Genomic DNA, 19,935 nt, shown 5'->3' with positions numbered 1-19,935 from the left:
CTTAGTATACTTTAAAAAAATAAAACTATAATTCTTAAGGTGACAATGAGAGATAATATTAAAACAGAGCACGCATAACTCTAACATTCACATCTCTAATATCCTGGTCCTTCTGTGTTATCTCTGCCACTTAAGTGTCAAACAAAATGATGTTTTCCTTTGTTATTGGGAAAGAAAGATGAAACATGTATGTATTGTTGTTATTGTTATGTGCTGTCAAATCGCTTACGACTCATAGAGACCCTATGTACAACAGTCCTAAACCCTGCTCTATGCTGTGCCATCCTCACTGTCTCTGACACACCCATCCCGATTACCCCAGTTACTGAATCAGTCCATCTCATCAAGGGTCTTCCTCGCTTGCGTTGTCTCTCCACCCTCCCAAATGTGATATCCCTTTCCAAGGACTGGTCCCTCTTTGCCACATGCCCAAAGTCCCAAAGTATGTCAGACGAAGCTTCAGAATCCATGCCTCCAAGGAGTAGCCCAGTTTCACCCTCTCCAGGATGAACCTGTTTGTTCTCCTAGCAGTCCATGGTATATTCAATACTCATCTCCAGTACCACAGCTCAATGTGACAGCCTAGATGCTGTATTAGGAATTTCCATCCAATTTACAAGCCATTTTCTCCCTTTACTTTATAAGTATGGAACCTGGGACTGAAATGGAAGATGAGCTATCTCAGGCCTATGTCTAGGATATGGCAGCAGGATTTGAGCCTGGAAGCCCAGATTTGTCTGAGAATCTTTTCCTATCCTTTAATGTACTAGGCATGGAGGTTGGTGTGTCTGAGACAGTAGATTGGCTCAGAATAGGACAGTGTTCAGAGCTCTTATGGAGAGGGCCCCTATGAGTTGCACACTCAGCAGTACTTACCAACAATAACTCAACTATCCATCCAGTCATCCTGGTGTATATTATAATACCTCCCTACTGGAATACCTTCATGTAGGTCAGGGTTTACTAGAGATTGACAGATTGGAAGAACTAGTGTCTATATAATATTATTCAATATTGTTGCTTAAACACTTATCGCAAAATTTATTAATTAAAAGTTAAACTTGAGTCTTTTCTGGCATCATTAATTGCTGCTTCGTGCCTGACATAAACATCCTGAAGTCTTTTGTGTTTGTCTTGGTGCTGCTTCTATGGACTTTCTCCCTTTATACCTTTATAGCCTCTTCATCTGCCTGTTTATGTAGTACTCTGGTGTACATTTTTAAAATTTTGTCTCTGGGTCAGAAGCTATTTCCCCATTCTACTTATATCCTAACATTTGACCCTTTCTAGATCATGTTTCATTTTGCTTGTTTCATACTGCATATAATTGCAGAAAAAGAAGTTACCTTTTTTATTTAAATTCCTTAAGCATTCAATTATATTTCAGTACAGGTAGCTTTCATCTCAATTTTCAAATACCAGTTATGAACATAAAATACAGAGTGATTTCTCATGAAAGGAAGAGTGATAATGTTTTTTCATCTCATCATCCCAAGGTTTGGAGCCATTTAAAGTGATGTGTGCTGTGACTTTTTTACTACTATTAGGTTGACAGGAAAAGTATTATTGGTTTTCTCAGAAAGTTACATGGTGTTAAGGTACAGTCTGTGTCTACCAGATACTAAGGTTTGAATCTTGGCAATTTAATGATGTAATTTTGGTTAATATATTTAACCTCTTTAATAAATTTCTTCTTATGAAATAGCTCCTATATTAGCAACTACTTCCTAAAGTTGTTGTATTAGATTGACTAGTGTCTACTGGGATAGACTGAAGGTCAAATTGTGTTTCCTATGGATTTGATTTAATATTCCTTAGTTTCAGCTTGAACTTGCATATGAGTAGTTGGTGGTCTCTTCCACAGTCAGCACCTGGCCTGCTTTTCACAGCTGATATTGAGCTTCTCCAGCAATTCTTTACACAAATGTAATTGATCTGCTTCCTATGCATACCATCAGGTGAAATCCATGTGTATAGCCTTTATTTGTTTCTTATAAAATGTATTTGCAATGTATAAGTTGTTTATTGTGCAAAATTCCATCATTCTATCTCCAACTTCATTTCTTCACCAAGTCCATGTTTTCCAACTACTGATCCTTCTGCTTTGTTCCCAACTTTTGCATTCCAGTCACGCATTATTATTAGTGCATCCTGATTGAGTATTCGATCAATCTCTGACTGCAGAAGTTGATAGAAATCTTCTGTTTCCTCCTTTTTGGCTCTGGTTGTTGGTGCATATATTTGAATGACAGTGGTATTCACTGGACTTCCTTCTATGTGTATGGATAGCACCCTGTCACTCACAACATTATATTTCAAGGCAGATCTGTGTTTCATTGACTGTGTCGATCACAACAAACTGGCTGACTGAGAAGAATGGGAATCCCAGAACACTTGACTGTGCTTATGTGAAATCTATACTTGGACCAGGAGGCAGTCATCAGAACAGAGCAAGGAGACACTGAATGATTCAAAATTGGGAAGGATGTACACCAGGGATGTGTCCTATATCCATACCTTTTCAGTCTGTATGTATTCTCCAGGAGGCCGGGCTCTATGAAGAGAAATGTGGCATCAGGATTAGAGGAAGACTCATCAGCAATCTGTTATGCAGACGACACAACCTTGCTGAGGAGGACCTGAAGTGCTTGCTGCAGAAGGTCAAGGACTGCAGCCTTAAATATGTATTGAAGCTCAACATCAAGAAAAGAAGATTCTCACCACTGAGCTGATTGACAGAATCATGATAGATGGTGAAGAGATTGAGATTGTTCACAGCTTTAATTTGCTTGACTCCACAATTGAATCAGCCATCAGGAAATTAAAAGATGAATTGCACCGGGAATCTGCTGTCAGAGATGTCTCTAAAAGACTGAAGAGCAGTGATGTCAATCTGGAGACTAAGGTGCTTCTCATCCAGGCCATGGTCTTCCCAATTACTTGCTAAGCATCAGAAAGCTGGACAATGACTAGGTATGATAGAAGGAGAAATGATGCCTTTGAGCTGTGGTGCTGGATAAGCATATTGAACATACCATGGATTGCTAGGAGAAAAAACAGGTTTATCCTAGAGAGGGTGAGACCAGGCTGCTCCTTGGAGGCAAGGATTCTGAAGCTTCGTCTAACATAGTTTGGACATGTTTCAAGGAGGGACCAATCTTTGAAGAGGGACGTCATGCTTGGGAGGGTGGAAGGACAATACAACAGAGGAAGACCCTCAATGAGATGGATTGATTTAGTGACTGAGGTAATGGAAGTAGGTATGTCAGAGACAGTCAGTTTGGCACAAGATCTAGCAGGGTTTAGGGCTGTTGTACATAGGGTTGCTATGCGTCGCAAGCGACTCAACGGCACATAACAACAACAGTGACTACTGGAAACTCTGGGCATAGTCCATAGGGAGTTAGGCTGCTAACTCAAACGTCTCACCTGTCTGGTAGTTCTTAGCTCCATGGAAGACAATCTCCTTCTGTCAATTTACAGTCTAGGAAACCCTTTGAAGGCCCAGCGATGAGTCAGTTCTGACTTAATGGCAATGAGTTCTGGTTTGAGTGGGTACTACTACCCCATAAACTTTTCTTTCATAGTTGTTATGAGTTACCTGTGACTCATAACAACCCTATGTACAATAGCTCTGAACCTAACCTGATCCAGTCTCATTGACTCCTACACACCTACCCTCATTATCCCAGTTACTGTGACAGTCCATCTCACCTAGGCTCTTCCTCTTCTGTGCTGTCTTTCCACCCTTCTAAGCATGATGTCCTTCTCCACAGACTAGTCCCTTCTGGCCACATGCTCAAAATATGTGAGAAAGAGCTTCAAAATCCTGGCTTCCAAGGAGAAAATTGGTTTCATCCTCTCTAGGACAGACCTCATTATTCTCTTGGCAGTCCATGGTATATTCAGTACTCTTGCTAGCACCACAGCTCAAAAGCATGAATTCTTGTTCTGTCATCTTTGGTCATTGTCCAGCATTCTGATGCATAGCAAGTAATTGCAAAGGACCAGGGCCTATATCAGGCATATCTTAGTCTCTAAACTGACATATTTGTTCATAGTGACCTTTTGCAGCTCTGAAGCCTGCCCTGTTCTGAGCCAGTATCACTGACTCCGACACACCTTCCCCCATTGCCCTAGTCACTGTATCAGTCCATCTCATCCGGGGTCTTCCTCTTCTGCATTGTCCCTCCACTCTTCTGAGCATGATGACCTTCTCCAAGAATTGGTCCCTCCTGGCCACATGCCCAAATTATGTGAGATTGAGCTTTCTTCCAAATTTCTTGGTAGATCAGTGTGCACCTCCGGTGCTACATGCATTTGCCAAAACATTTCAGTTGGTATTCTGTCAATTCCTAGAACATTGCTTTCAGCTAGTGCCATTAGTGCACCTTTGACTTCTTCCTCCAGTACCAATGGGGTGTTGTTTTTTGTTTTGGTTTTTTTTTTTTTGTTTTTGTTTGTTTGTTTTTTATATCACTGTCTGTTTTCTGAAACAACTGAATATCAACCAGTTCTTTTTGGTACAATGACCATATTCCTTCCTCTTCTTTTTATACTACCTGTATCATTCAATGTTTATTCCCCCAAAGAAACTTTCAAGGTTTGAATTTTCACTGTGCTTTTTTTTCCATTTAAGAAATGCTGATTGTATACTTTCGTTTTGATTTTCTGATTCCAAATCCTTGACTTTCTGATTTTTTGCCTTGTCTTCTTAAGCCACCCTTTGAAAGCCACCACCTGTGCATCGTTTCGTTTTATGGTGGTGACATCCATGTTCATGGCATACTGGAGCTATGCCACCTGCCACCAGAACAATGACCCAAAGTGGACAGGTTTGAGTGGACTTTTCAGATTAAAACAGACTAGAAAGCAGTCTACTTTCAGAAAGAAGCCAGTTGAAACCTTTTTTCTTCACAGTAGTGTGTTGTCCAAAATAGTGCTGAGACATGAACCCCTCAGGTTAAAAGACACTCAGGGCACAACAAAGAGTACTGCCCTCAGAGTTGATATTAATGATGTGACTAGGTGGATGGAATAAAACTTGAGGACCTTTGTTTATGTCTGAGGCACAATACAAGATGAGAACAGCTGCAAATATTCATTAGTAATCAGAACATGCAATGTGTGAAGTATGAATCAAGGAAAATGAAGTCATCAAAAATGAAACACAGTGTTTGAATTTAGGGAGCCCTGGTGCATAGTCTGTAGAAAGTTGCTCTGTTAACTCAAAAGTGATGTCTCTAGCAGTTCAAGTCCACTAGGAGAAAGATGAATAATCTCCCATGAAACTTACTGACTCTGAAAACCTACTGGAGGGTCAGCTATAAGTTGGTTTCTGATGACTTGATGGTAATGAAAGAGAGGGGGACATTAGTGAGCTGAAACAAACTGGTATTTGCCATATTGAATCTGATGTATATGGTCTACTATGTCAAGAATGGTAAATTGAACATTGTATTCGTCATTAAAATAATTTCTGTTTTCCCTGAATTACACTACTGTCAATGATGGGTTAATAACCATATACGTTTATATTTACACACAAATGCCTAAGATGAAGTTGAATATGTTGACAAATGACTGTAGTCTGAAAGTTCTCAAACATGCAGTTAAGGTGCATTGATGATTATTGGAGATTAGAATTTGAGAGTTGGAAACAATAAAGGGTCAATATGGATGGAGAAGAAATTGAGGTTGTTAATAGTTAACAGATTGTTCAGCTCCACAATCAATGCTCTTGGCATCAGCAGTAAGGAAATCAAAAGATTAATTGCATTGGGTAAATCTGCTGTCGGGGACCTTACCAGAGTACTGAGAAGCAGCAACGTTAGTCTAGAGACTAAGGCGTGCCTGATCCAGTCCATAGTCTTCGCACTTGCTTGCTATGCATCAGAGAGCTGGATAATGACTAAGCATGATAGAAGAAATCAATACCTTTGAGTTGTGGTGTTGGAGAAGAGTCTTGAACATACCATGGACCACCAAGAGAGCATAGGACTGTCTGAGAGAGAGTGAGACCAAATTTCTCCTTGAAAGCTAGGATTTTGAAGCTCCGTCTTACTTTGGGCATGTGGCCAGGAGGGACCAATTCTTGGAAAATGACATCATGCTTGGAAGAATGGAGAGATGGCGTAAGAGAGGAAGACCGCAGATGAGATGGATTGATACAGTGAGTAGGGCAATGGGAGTAGGTGTATCAGAGTCAGTGAGTTTGGCTCAAGATAAGGCAGGCTTCAGAGCTATTATATATAGGGTCACTATGAGTCGTAGGTGACTCAACAGCACATAACAACAAAAAGTTGGAAAATACTGATTTGATGGTGGAAATGATCCCAGGAACCATGTGATAGAATTCTGCAAAACTGAGGACTTATTTTTTTATTTTATTTTTTACCAGCTTGTCTTTACACATGGACTTTGCCAGATAGATTACATAGGATTCAAATAGACTGTATCTGTCAAGAGATGATAGAGGTGTTCTTTATGGTTAGTCAAAACAATAAAAAGGCACTGACTATGGAACAGACCATCAATTGGCCATGCTCAGGCTGAAGCTGAATAAAATCAAAGGAAGCTCATGAAAGCCCAAGTACAACCTTGAATACATCTCTCACCAGAATTTACAGACTATCTCAAGATTTGATTTTCTGCGCTAAACACTCTTGACTGAAGACCAGGGAGGTTATGGCACAACATCAGGACATTATATATAAAGAAAATGAAAGGTTGTTAAAAAAAAAAAGAGGAAAGATTTGAAAAAGACCAAATATATATAAGCAGGGAGTCAGACACTAATTTTTAATTATATAGTTAAAAATAAGATTTGATGCAGATAAGATCTGATGACATAAAAGAGGTGAACGAACAAAGGGTTTGTTTACATATTCACACATAAATTTGTTTTCTGAGCTATTTGAGGGTTACAGACATTAAGCCTCTTAACCCCTGCACACTTCCATCTCTTAATAAACCAAAGCACAGTGATCCAATTTAGAAAATTAACACCATTACAACCAAATCTACAACGTTTTATTCTTATTACAATGAAAAAATACAACGATAGCTTCTTATTTAGATTTTTAAAGAATAGAGGTCTTTATAAAATGTCCCACAATATGGATTTTCCTGATGTTTTCTAAGGATTAGATTTGGGCATTTTGAGCAGGAATGTCACAGTCATTTTTGTGATCTTTCTTTATGCCTCATTTCGGAAAACATATACTACTAATGTTCACTTTGATCACTTGATTAAGGTGGTATCTACCTGATTTCATCATTTTAACATTACTATTTTTCTCTTAGTAAATATTAAAAGACAAAAAAAAGGAAGGGAAATGCTGGTAGCATAATCCCTAGAGAGTTGCACTGCTAAACTGAAAGCTTAGCTTTTCAGGCAGTTCAAATCCAGGAGAAAGATGACCAATCACCTCCCATGCATCTTACAGCATTGATACCCCATTGGTGGGTCAGCTATGAATTGTTTCCAACTCCATAGGCAGTGAATGAGAAAGAATAAACAGTAAGTAATTGTGGGAAAATATTTTGCAGCTGTGTAAATTTTTACCTTATGAAACTTCCATACAGTGTTTTGGCATCTGTTGGTAACCCAGTTATTAACTATTTTAAGTAAATGCCAAGTAATGTTTTTTTTTTTTTCTAATTTCATTATTCCTTTGTCCAAAAGATTTTTTACTTTTAAATTTTAAGTAGTTCTCATGTTAAGGGAGCTATGGTGTCCTAGTGATAAGGAGTTGTGCTGCCAATTTGAAGTCAGACAGTTCGAATCCACAAGCTCCTCTGCGGTAGAAAGAGGAGCAGTCTTCTCCAGTGTGATTTACTGCTTCTGGAAGGTCAGTTCTGACTCTCTGGCATAGAGCAACAGCAACATGTCTTGGTGTTAGTCATTCAGGGTTAATATTCTCAGATATGCTGTCCATTCTTTTGCTAAGTTTCATGTGATATTGGAGAAGAGTACAGAATACCCCGCTGACTGCCACAAGAATAAACAAATATGTCTTCTTGGAGAAAGTGCTTCTTAGAGGCAAGGCTACTAAAATTTTCTCTCATACTTTGGGCATATTGTTAGGAGGGGCTAGTTGCCATGTTTGAAAGGTGGAGGGTCTGGGAAAGAGAAGACGACCCTCCACAAGATGAATTGACACAGTGATTGTAACAATGGGCTCAAGTATATTTGAGACTGTAAGAATGGCACAGGATAGAGCACCATTCAGATCCATTGTTCAAAGGGGCTCTGTGAGTTGTAGTTGACTTGATAGCACCTAACAGTATGAGACTTGACCACCGTGCTTTTCTGTTGCTTTTTTTATGTGAAAGATGACTTTCTAAACTTTTAGAAGGTGATATGGTTAATATTTGAGAGAGTGAGTGTACATGCACACCCACACGCATGCATGCGTGTATCTAGCATTCAAAAATGTGTTTATTGCAAGGTTTTCTATTCCTCTCCCCTACTTTGATCCCTTTTCTTGTGTTTGTTTTCTCTTTACTGCTCAATTTGTGTTTTTCTTCAGCATTTTCTCCTCAGTGAGGCTTTTTTCAGAAGGTGGTTGTGGCAGGTCAGTTTTGAGATTGTGGAGGGGCTGGACTGCTCCATCCCCTTCAATCCTGCTTCAGGTCTCTTGGACTTATTAGCTGTTGGTCACAGGTCTTAACACCATCCAAATTCAGTGTCTTCTTTCAAATTGTCCTAGCCAAACTTGACAGTGAACACCTGCTGACTCTTTTAGGTACTCATTTGTACCACCCTTATTTTTCTTCACCAACTTACAGTTTTAGATTTTTGATAATACTTTTTCACCTAAATTTATAATAACTGTTGTCTATGCATTTTCACCATTCCTATGAAGTTGTTCTGTTTTTATGTGGAGATTTAGAAAATTTAAAAATTATGCTGCCTCTGCTACCACCTTTTTCAGAATCTTCTCAAATACCTATTCGCATTAAGTTCATAGATTTCTTATCTAAAGGAAAGGGAGTGGGCAAACATATAGCTACTTATTCTTCATCCAGTCAGATGGAATCCTTGGGAGTTTTCTTTCCTGATGCTACTTTTTTATATAAGCTGAATTTTGCCCTGGAGACTAGAACTCTTGTGTTTATTTTAATTCCACATCTCTCTTTTAAGTGGCTGAAGCAAAATGAAACCTATTTTAATTTGGTTCTTAATTATACAATAACTTTCATCAATATTCTCAAGAACATATCCCCTGCCCACTAGCATGGAGCAGGAAATCATGAGGACTCCTGGCTTACTAAGTTAGCCCCATGTGGGGGCTGTGGCTGAATGGGGAGAAAGGCATGTCTGGAATGCAGGGACAAGTGTGGACTCCTCAGCTTGCAACTGATGCCCATTTAAAAGTAGCCACTGAAACTGGGGATGAATTGACCAGAACCCAGCCAGAGGAAGAGAAGATGATCTCTACTGTGAATGAGGGTTGATTGCTATAACCTGATGCTTGCTCTGGACCAGATTTTGCTTGTGGATACAGATGCTCAAAGCTTCCAAGTTAAACAGAGGATGGGCAAATCAGAAATTGGCTATCTAAAAGGGCATGATAATAAGGCATTAGTCATGAAGTAGCTGGCTTACACACTTTCAAGAGTGTAATTACTAGTAAGATAATTTTAAGGGGAAACAGACCCACACTATACATGAATGAAATGTTATGTAAATGTAAGATTGTATAAACCACAGTATATATTCGTGATTATACAGTGTATATGAATGATAATTTTTTTTAAAAAAGAACATATGATCTATCTTTTCTAGAATTACAAAGCACATAAGCAACAGAATAATCATACTCAGAATTTGGGTTGGGCTCATTAAGTAGTTTCTTATTATTCAAGTAAGAATTTTATATTTAACTGATATCTTTGATATTTAATTGTTCAAAGATATCTTTCAGAAGACTAACTAATTTCACCAGGACTGTATTATTCTGCTGTGTATAGTACTTCATTTTATGATGTCAGGGTTGTTGTTTTTTTAACTCTGTTTCCTGAGGCTGCCCCCTTATTTTCCCTGTAATATTTACCTGAGCAAGAAATACTCTGAGTTTTGTGGTTTTTTTCCCCCTAAAATTTGGCTAGTGTAGGGCATCATATAATTACTATTATACTTTAAAATAAAAATTTACACAATTACTTTTCATCAATTCTTAAAGACATATTTAGCTTCCATTTTCAAAGTGCCTGATCTAATTAGAAAATATAGCAGTTCAGTTATTCTTTTTGTTGTTAAATCGTTATGAAGGAAGGAAGCCTTGAGATTGTAATGAATGATCAAGTAATTCTTTTCTTTCTCTTGTATTATGTTTTATTTTTGTGTGTATATAATAGTATTTACCTTTGTTGTCTGTAATTCTTATACCACTTTTCTTTGTCTTCCTTTTCTTTAGTGATAAGTTACACTGGTCATCTGCTTATTTTATGTAACTTTCCCTTCACCCAACTTAGTATGTGTTTGCTAGCTAGTTACTGACTTTTTTCTTTGTTTATTTCTTCCTCCCATTCCATCTTTGGTAACCAAAAAATATTACTTTCTTTGTGTGTAAATTTTTCCTTATTCTATTGTATTCGTTAGTATAATCTTAGAGTTAATAAAATTTTGGTAGGAGTAGTAATTTCTTTTTATTCAGATTTTATAAACCATAAGGTTCCATCTTTTAGTGTTAAAATTCTAGATGTTTAGGAGGCTAGCATTTAATTTCTCTTTTGTGTATACATTATTTTTATGTGTATGGCCTAGTTGCAAGAAGCTGTGCTGCTATCTCAAAGGCATGGAGTTCAAGGGCACCAGCTGCTCCATGGGAGAAGGATGTGGACAGTCTCCTCCCATGTGATTAAATGCCTCTGAAAATCCGCTGGAGGGTCAGCTATGGCTTTGTTCCAACTCCCTGGTACACAACAACAACAAGTTATTTTAAAGAATTTTTATCTTAATAATGCCAAGTTAATTTAAAATGAAAGAATTTGTTAAAGACTTTTTTCCAAGTTATGATTTACCTTCCATTTGGCAAAGTATGGCCTGCAGAGAAATAGCAGCATTATCACCTAAGACATTACTCGATTGCAAAATCTTAGATCCCACTCCAGAGCCACTGTTTTGGTGTTAATAATTGCTACATTACAAGTACCTGAAAACTTAGTCATCGTTGTTGTTACTGTGTGCCATCTAGTCACCTATAACTCATAGCAACCCTGTGTACAGAAGCTCTGAACCCAGCCCTAAGCACAATCATAAAGTTGGTAATACAAGAATCATTGTAATTCATGACCTTTTACTCAGAAATTTAAGCAGGGTTCAGCTGGGCATTTCTTCACATTGATAAGTCACTTGATAGTGAATTTTCACTGGATTTTCAGCTGATGACTGAACAGACTGGGCTGAATCACCCAACAAGAATTTATTCCTGTATTTGATACCACACTTGCTCTTCCATGTACCCTCTTAGTGTCTTTTTCTTCTGTGAATGATTTGTTTTGACTTCCTAATAACATGGTGATCTCAGGCTAGTAAGGACTACTTTTTGTGGTAGTTAGAATATTCTAAGCATGGAGGTCTTCAGATCCCTTAACGCCCAGCCCTACAAATAATGTAGCATAACATCTGCTTTAATATATATATTAATATATACATTTTTTTTAAAGAATACTGTATTTGACATACACTGTGATTGCATGATATCCAGGAGGCTATAAAATCTTAATTTGATTGCTCTGGTGACACAACCAAAAGGTTAACATTTCACACCTGCTTAACAGTTCTAAAGGAGAAAGATCTGGCATTTTGCTCTCATAAATACTTGTGGAATTAAGGATTTTTCAAAATTAGTTTCCTTGCAATTGCCTAACTTTGTCATGTGGGTAGGCAGGAATATGCAAATAGGGTGTGTTAGCCTATCCACAAGAGGATTGGCTAGTCTCACCAATCCACAAAAGATTGGCTAGCCTCACCATTAAAATTGAGCAAATTCAGCAGCAGAAGGAGAAAACCTCACCACCAACAAAGCAGCAGCAGCAGCAGCAAGAGAATATACTAGGTTCTTCAAGACCAGAGACACTTGTGCCAGCCAGATGAGGGCCTATGGAAACAATAGTCATAGCAGACGCAGTGGAAGCCTCACATGAGATGGAGCGGACTTTGAGACTGCTATGCCTTTTGCCCAAGGGCAAAAGGAGGACTGAGAGGGGCGAGAAGGGGAAGGAGTGGGAGAGCCAATATTGGCAGGGCTGAGAACTTTAGAGCACTGGCCTGAAGTCATGAGATTCAAGGCTAAGGCTCCCATGAGCACATTTCAGAAGCTGTACTACTGATTATATTTTGCTACTAACTGAATTATAACCTTTTGAGTTACTCAATATTGTTCTGTGTGGTCTGTGAGCTATATAACTTAGGATTTTGGACCAAGTAAAGCAGTAAGATTGGTGTTGAGATGAGTAGAAAGGTATGAGAGTGTGAGGGACATGTCCAATGGAAAATGATTTTGTGTTGTGAATGGGGACAGTTCCCCTTTGTGAAGTGGATACAGGTCAAATATGGCCATTATACAGCCTTGCTCTTTTTACAAGACAAGAAAATTTTATAAAGCAGTTCCATTCTGTCAGTCACATGGGGTAGTTTTGAGGCAGAATCTACTTAAGAGTGCTTAAAAACAGCTATTAAAATTACAAATTTTCTTTTATTTCTCCATAATTTCTTTTAAGTATTTATCTATGTGAAAATGTTTTCCAGATACAAAGCCTAACATGCTTACCTCCTTTTTATAAATTTAAGTATGAAGAGCAGAAAAGATCAATCTTGGATTGTAGTTCAAGAAAATGTATAGTTCATCTTGAAGTTCTTATAGTACAGTTACTACCTTATTTAATATATGAAATATTTATAAATTTAATATCTATGTAGTTAATGTCTAAAAATATCAGTCATTTGTTAGAGAATTAGAGTTCTTACTGATCTTATTTCTCTGCTTTAATGAAATGGAGAAAGTATAAAACATTTTTGAAGAAAGTAGCTTCTTCAGGAAGATTATTATATTATTTGAGCAAATGAATAGGTTATTTAAAAGTTCAAGTATGATATACACTGTTGTAGAAAATTGTTTGAGAGCTTTAAAAAGTTTTTTAATGAAGAAGTAAATCTGAGAGAACAATGTATGAGTGCAAACCAAAAACAGAGCCTTTCATTTAACAGTTTCCAAAGTAAATTACCTGCACTGTCTTCTGAATAATTAAAGTTAAATAAGATGATGCAGTGATACAACTGTGGGGAGAGTAAAACATAGAAAACAATGACAAAGTGGAATAAAAATAGACTAACAGGGTTTTATCATTTATTTCATGTTCGTATGCATGTTTATATGTTAAGAATATGTGTATTGTTTTTATGTAGAGTTATTTTTTTAACCTTACAAAATTATAATGCTCAGTCTAATAAAGAAATAAGATAGTAATTTCAATATTAAAAGACCAAATATAATTTTTTACTGAATCAGCTGACTATGAGAAATCTTGATTTCTTAAAAAGCTTCATAACAATTAACTGAAGTATTTTTTTGGTTTTTTCATTCTTCCCTTAAGATTCTTTCTCTCTTCATGTGATACTGATTGGAGTCTCATAAACAAAAATTTGAAATTTTTTACTTTACTGTAAACCACAGGTTTTCACTTAGGAGATAAGGTTTTTAAAGAAGCTTTTGGGATGGGGAGGTGTGTAGCTACTGTAAAGATTGGGGCTTTTTTTTTCTTTTATAACCATTAAGTATCTATTGTTCTTCTTTCTTGATTTCATATCTCAAGTTCAGTCTTTAAGAAAGGTTTCTAGAACCAAATCTAGATTAAATGTATAACATAAGACTTTCTTTTTTTCTTTCCAGATTAACCATCCATTTTGCAATATGTGTGCTTTTACATCATTAAGATGAATTGTCTATAGTAATTTATTTTAATGGATGTTTTTTCCTATGAGATCAAATGTAGACTTCCAACCAGGACAAGACAATTAGTATTATACTAAAAGTTCCTATATATATATAAAGAATACAAACATTTTCTTTAAAATGAGTTGTTGCTCATGTGTCTCCTTAGCTTATCAAGTTTGTGGTTTTTTTCTTTTTTGATTTGTTTTGTACCATCAAATCAGATCTGACTCGCAAAGGAGGAGATTGCCCCTCCTTCTCCAGTGGAGCATCTGGTGGATTCAAACTGTGTAACTTCGAGAGTGCCGTGCAGCTTCTTGCCACTGGACCACCAGAGCTCCCTTAGCTTATCAAGTTTTAATAATGATTGACTTTGGAAATCTCAAACTAGAGCTCTAATTTTAGTAAATTTTCGCCCTACCAGCTGAGACCAAACAAAATTTAAATGGAAATCTCTTGAAAATGGTTTAGTTGGATAGCTTGCATTTGAACATTCCTAATCTTTTACCTTAATATATTCATTCACCTTAGCTTATGTGATGTACTTGTATGTAGAAATGTGAAATTAGAAAATACTTTCTATATAGCTCTTATTGAGGACTATTTTATGTGATTTCACATTGTCAGTCTTTAAAAAGGCTTTTATTTACTTACAATATATAAGCATATAAAAGGAAAGGGGTTAAAAAAATGAACAGACAGTGAGGTAGTATTCAAAAACAATATGCATTGGAAGTTATATTGTAGTGCAGTAGCAATGCTAAGCTTTAATAGTCCAATAAGACACAAATTGTTTTTAGGTTGAATTCTTAATCCTCTGGATTTATGAGTGCCCTGGAGGCCTCATTGTAAGGAGATGTACTGCCAACCCCAAGTCAGGCAGCTCAAGTTTACTAGCTGCTCCAAGGAAGAAAGATGGGAAATCTCTTGTGTGATTTACAGCCTCTGAAAATCCACTGACAGGTCAGCTAGGGATTGCTTCTGACTCGATGGCACATAGTAACAACATTACAGATTTATGTAAGAACTGTGAAGTACTAACATAAAAATCGGAGCACTGAATAAGCAAGGAAAATGTTTATCAAAAAAGGAACATGCATTGCCCTATGTTTGCATATTTTTATGTGCTGAGAAATGCAAAGTCTTTGTAGTGCTAATATAGTTTGTCTTACTTCCATCAATTTCTGTATTAATTCTTTTTTTAAAAAAAATAATTTTCGTTTTTCAAGGAGAGGAGCAAATGGGGGGGAGGGGGGAGGGGTTTGTGTGGGGAGAAGGGTGCAACAATGAATGAATGGAATCCCAAAATCTGTGTAGATGTTCATTGAAATGAAAAATAAACAACCTAAAAAAAAATAATTTTCATGAAAGTTAAGAGACTTTGGATTTCCATTCATTCATTGTTCCACTTTTCTCTCTGTCCAACCTCCCCACCCCCAGTTCGCTCTTCTCTTTGAAAAGTAAAAGAAAAATTCTTTCCTTGTTATAAAATCCCTTTCCCGAAGTCTACTCCACTATGCAGCCTTCGTTCTGGACTCCTGTGATGACAATAATACCTAATCATATATCCCTTTTAAACAGTTCTCTGCCTCATCTGTTTCAATGCAGTATACATAATTTATCCCATCTTTCTCAGTCTCTCCCTAACCTCGATGTCAGTCCTGTTTTGCAACAGTGGCACTATGCAGTATTTTTCCTTTTGTGACTGAGATTTTGTATTCTTATGGTATTATGCATCAAAGAAGTTAACATCTAGTTTATTGTTTAAAAAGAACCATGTCCTATTTTTATAAGAAAAATTGTATTAATTGATCTCAAGTGTAAAGAAAGTTCAGTATATATAAGTCTTCAAAACAGATATATTAGAGAATAATTTACATGGTCAAATAATCTGATATACAAATTCTTATTTATAAAATTAGATTATGTGAAACTAAGAACACTTCTGTATTGTTTAAGCTTCAAATTACTCTTGTATAAGATTGCCACATTCTATTGATCAAGTGAAAATTATTATGCTAAAATAATAGTTTGGAGGTTTTTTAATGGAAAAAGAAATTGGAATTTATTAACACTTTTTTCTTTTTGCCAGATTTAGAAATGGCTGTTGCATATTGGAATTTAGTATTATCTGGAAGGTTTAAATTCTTAGATCTATGGAACAAATTTTTGTTGGTAAGTATTCTGCTCCTTCTTGGTGGGTAAGTAAAATTAGCAGATCATAATGTGATTGTGAAATTAGCAGATTATAAAATGGTTGTCACTTTTTATATTAAAAAAATTCTATAACTGATAACTCCCTCCTTCTTGGTAGACATGCCAGAATATTTTTTTATTCCTCTTTTCTGAAGAAACTAATGTGAAAATTTGGGGTAAACTTTGAAGTCCTATTACTCTTGGTGCTATTGAGTCAGCTGATTCACGGTACACCGTGTGTAGCACAACAAAATGTTGTCTGGGCCGACACCATCTTCACGATGGTGGGTGTATTTGAATCCATTGTTGGAACTTTTGTGTCACTTCTTCCATTGAGAAGTTCTTTGACTTCGATTGGTTCTTCACTTTGCCACACATAATGTCCTTGTTCACTGGTAAACTCCTACTAGTAATTCATCCACAGTGAGCAAGTTGAAGTCTTGAACAGTTCTCTATGATTCATAGGGTTTTCACCTATGTGCAACCACCGCCCATGAAGAGGCTTGCGTGCTGCTTTGTTGTTGAACAGGCTTCAGCAGAACTTGCAGGTTAAGACATATTAGGATTAAAGTCCTAGTGATCTGAAAACCAGTAAATGGACCACAGTTGTCTGATCACCACCATGAATCAGAGCTAATTCAACACAAGTAACAACAAAAACAAATTTTAGAACTAGACGTGCAGGCCTTTTTTAACGTCTGTCTGAGTTAGGAAGCTCTGCTGAAACCTGTCCCCCATGGGTCAACCTGCTAATGAAGTACTAGTGGCATAGCTTTCAACGTTATAGTAACACTGTGACAAACTGACAGGTAATTGGTGGTATAAAGTCCTAGACTGTGTGTATTGGATAGCAGAGAAATAGCTGCATAGCTTTGTATTCTGTGCACCACAGCAGCTGGGCTTCAAGTTTGAGTTGATTCCAAGGCTACTTTTAGAAAAGTTCTCTGTGACAACCATTTAAAACTTCTTAGATTTAGGACTTTAGGCAACTATCAATTTACTGTCCCCAGAGCCTAAACTAATTAACTTGATAGTTTCTCTGAGAAACTTTAGAGAACAAAGCACAACAGCCATACTATCTGTAAAAGGTAGTGTTGGTTCTAGAACTATGGATTGTATTCCACTCTCCAGTGGAAATACCACTCTATATGTGTTACATTCTGATACTGGTTTTAAAATGTGTTTAGTAATGTTTAGAAGGAAAAAGAGCTTATTTGGCCTCTTCAAGAATCCATTGGTGATGGTAGTTTGACGTAAACTGCAGTAATGCCAGGCCCGATGAGAGTAAGAAGGAGCTATGGTGGCACGCTGTGTTATGTTTTGGGTTACTAACCAAAGGATCAGTTGTTTGAATCCACCAACAGTTCCCTAGAAGAAATATGGACAGTCTCCTTCTAGAAAGATTTTACAGTCTCAGAAACCCATTGGAGGGTCACCATGAATCAGTTCAATGGCAGTAGGTTTTCATCTCAGTAAAGAAACTCTTTTTAAAGTAAAATAGATACTTCACATAGTATACACATATAGCAGAGTAAGAATGCCTATATTATTTTAATAATATATGATTTTACAATTTCTACATTTGCACACAGGTGGTATAGCCACTTTATCCAAAGCACTATTATTACCTCTAGGGAGCTCTGGTGGCCTAGTGATAAGGCGTTGTTGCCAACCTAAAGGCATGAAGTTCGAATCCACCAGCTGCTTCATGGGAGAAAGATGGGCAGTCTCCTGTCATGTGATTTCCATCCTCTGAACACCTGCACAAGGGTCAACTATGATTCAGTTCTGACACAATAGTACATAACAACAACACATTTTATGTCTGTTGGTTTGGTATTCTGCTTTGTTCTTCCAGTAATAAGAGATTACATCCATCAGTCCTGGTGGGATGGTGATTAAAATGCTTGACTGCTGGCAGAATATGCCCATCCACATTCACAAAGGTTTACAGCCTTGGAAACCGTTTTGCTTTGGTAGTTCTCCTTTGCCCTACAGCGTGCCCATGGGTCAGAGTCCACTCAAGGACAGCAAATTTGGTTTTGGTTAGTGAACATATGCTTTACTCCAACACTTACTAGTTTTATGGTCTTAAGCAAATTATTTCACTTTCTTATACCTTCATTTCTTCATCTGTAAAATAGAAATAATGATAACTCACAGGGCTTTAAGGAGGTTTGTTGATTAATGTAAGTAAATCACTTCACAAGAAAGTGTTTGTGAAAGCTAGTATTGTTTAGAAAGTCCTTGGGTGGCACAAATACTGTTTTTGTTCAACTGCTGATCTAAAGATTTAGTATTTGAATCTACCCAACAGCATACCCATGGGATAAAGACCTGTCTCCTTCTGTAAGATTATAGTCATTGAAAACCCTATGTACGGTTCTACTTTGAAAACATGGGGTTGCCGTAAATTGGATTGACTTAACAGTAACAGGTTTGATTTAGTTTTGTGGTTTTGTATTTTTGTAGCTATAATATTAGAGAAAACAAAGTTTGAACTCTCTGATGTCTAAGTTGGTTAAAACTCATAGCACCCCTCCATCGAGATTCTAAAGCTATAAATTTTAACAGGAGGAGACTGACCATATTTCTCCTGAGTAACCACTGATGAATTCAAACCACTGAGGACTAGCAGCACAACATGCTACAGACTATGCCACGAGAGCTCCTTTCATTTAAACATTTCCGTTAAATCATGTACTATATTATATTCAAAAGTTAGTAACCTTGTGCCCATGAATTCTCTTTACTTTTTACCTGGAGTCATAACCTATATTTGAAGCATATAACCCAAGAATGGGCCATCTGTATGTTATAAAATACACAGGATTAGCCTTATAAATCCAGTTTTTAAAAAATATTTTTAAAGGATATTATTTTGTCTTCAAATAAGTCTGGTTTCTACATTTGAACACTGATGTTGTAGTCAGTTTATTCCAAGTACTGTTATTACTTTTAAATTTTAATAACATTGTTATTGTACCTCTTCCTCAGCAAATTATATAGTGAAGAGAATTGGCCCACTAGATTATTTAAGAGTTAAACCTTATATCTGTTGGTTTGCTGTTCTGTTTTGTTTTTCCTCATATATTAGGAACATCACAAAAGGTCAATCCCCAGGGACACTTGGAACCTTCTACTAGACTTTGGAAATATGATTGCAGATGATATGTCAAACTACGATGAAGAAGGTACTGAAGCTGCTGTATTCTGGGTGATTGGGAGGCATCCTAAAATCTGACACGAATGTGAACTTTTCCTGCCTTTAGATCCTGGGACAGTGATTAAGAAAATAGGCACTGGAATACTCCTGACTCCTGTTTGACCCCTGGCTCTACCCTTATGCAGTGTCCTCATCAAGTGAGGATGGTAATAATAATTAATAATAATAATACCCACGTCATTAATATTTCAGGTAAATCCCATAAAAGAAAAGTGGGGTTTCATATTTAGTTGAAATTAAGAAGACAGCTATTTATGTTTAAGAAATTCAAAAGTTACATGTAAGAACTCACATTGCAAAACTATGGAATCAAGTCTGAGGTTAGCTGATTTTTTTTAATGAGTTAATCTTTTTAATCATTTTTAAATGAGATTTTTATAAGTCTATTTGCTATAAAAGTCTCCCCAATAGATCAGTTTGGAAAAATTGGCTTTCCACATGCAGAAAAATGAAATGGAATCCATGCCTGACATCATACTCAAAACCAAAATCAAATTAGAGTGATAACCTAAATGTGCAAATTAAAACCATAAAATTCTTAGTACAAAAATATAAGGGGAACATTGTCAG

General features: G+C 36.8%; 1 protein-coding gene across 1 annotated transcript in view; it reads left to right on the top strand.

The window, feature by feature from the left end:
- Positions 1 to 19,935, top strand: part of DCUN1D2 (DCN1, defective in cullin neddylation 1, domain containing 2) — a 43,841-nt gene that overhangs the window by 19,099 nt on the left and 4,807 nt on the right. The window contains exons 4-5 of the mRNA XM_006883959.1: positions 16,036 to 16,118; positions 19,237 to 19,333. Of these exons, the coding sequence (XP_006884021.1) occupies positions 16,036 to 16,118; positions 19,237 to 19,333 (180 nt within the window). The remainder of the gene's footprint in view (positions 1 to 16,035; positions 16,119 to 19,236; positions 19,334 to 19,935) is intronic.

This window comes from Elephantulus edwardii, unplaced genomic scaffold (assembly GCF_000299155.1).
Source record: "Elephantulus edwardii isolate Elephantulus edwardi_28Jun2011 unplaced genomic scaffold, EleEdw1.0 scaffold00030, whole genome shotgun sequence".
Lineage (NCBI taxonomy): Eukaryota > Metazoa > Chordata > Mammalia > Macroscelidea > Macroscelididae > Elephantulus > Elephantulus edwardii.
Note: the sequence above shows the minus strand (reverse complement) of the source record. Positions and strands in the feature narration are given on the sequence as shown.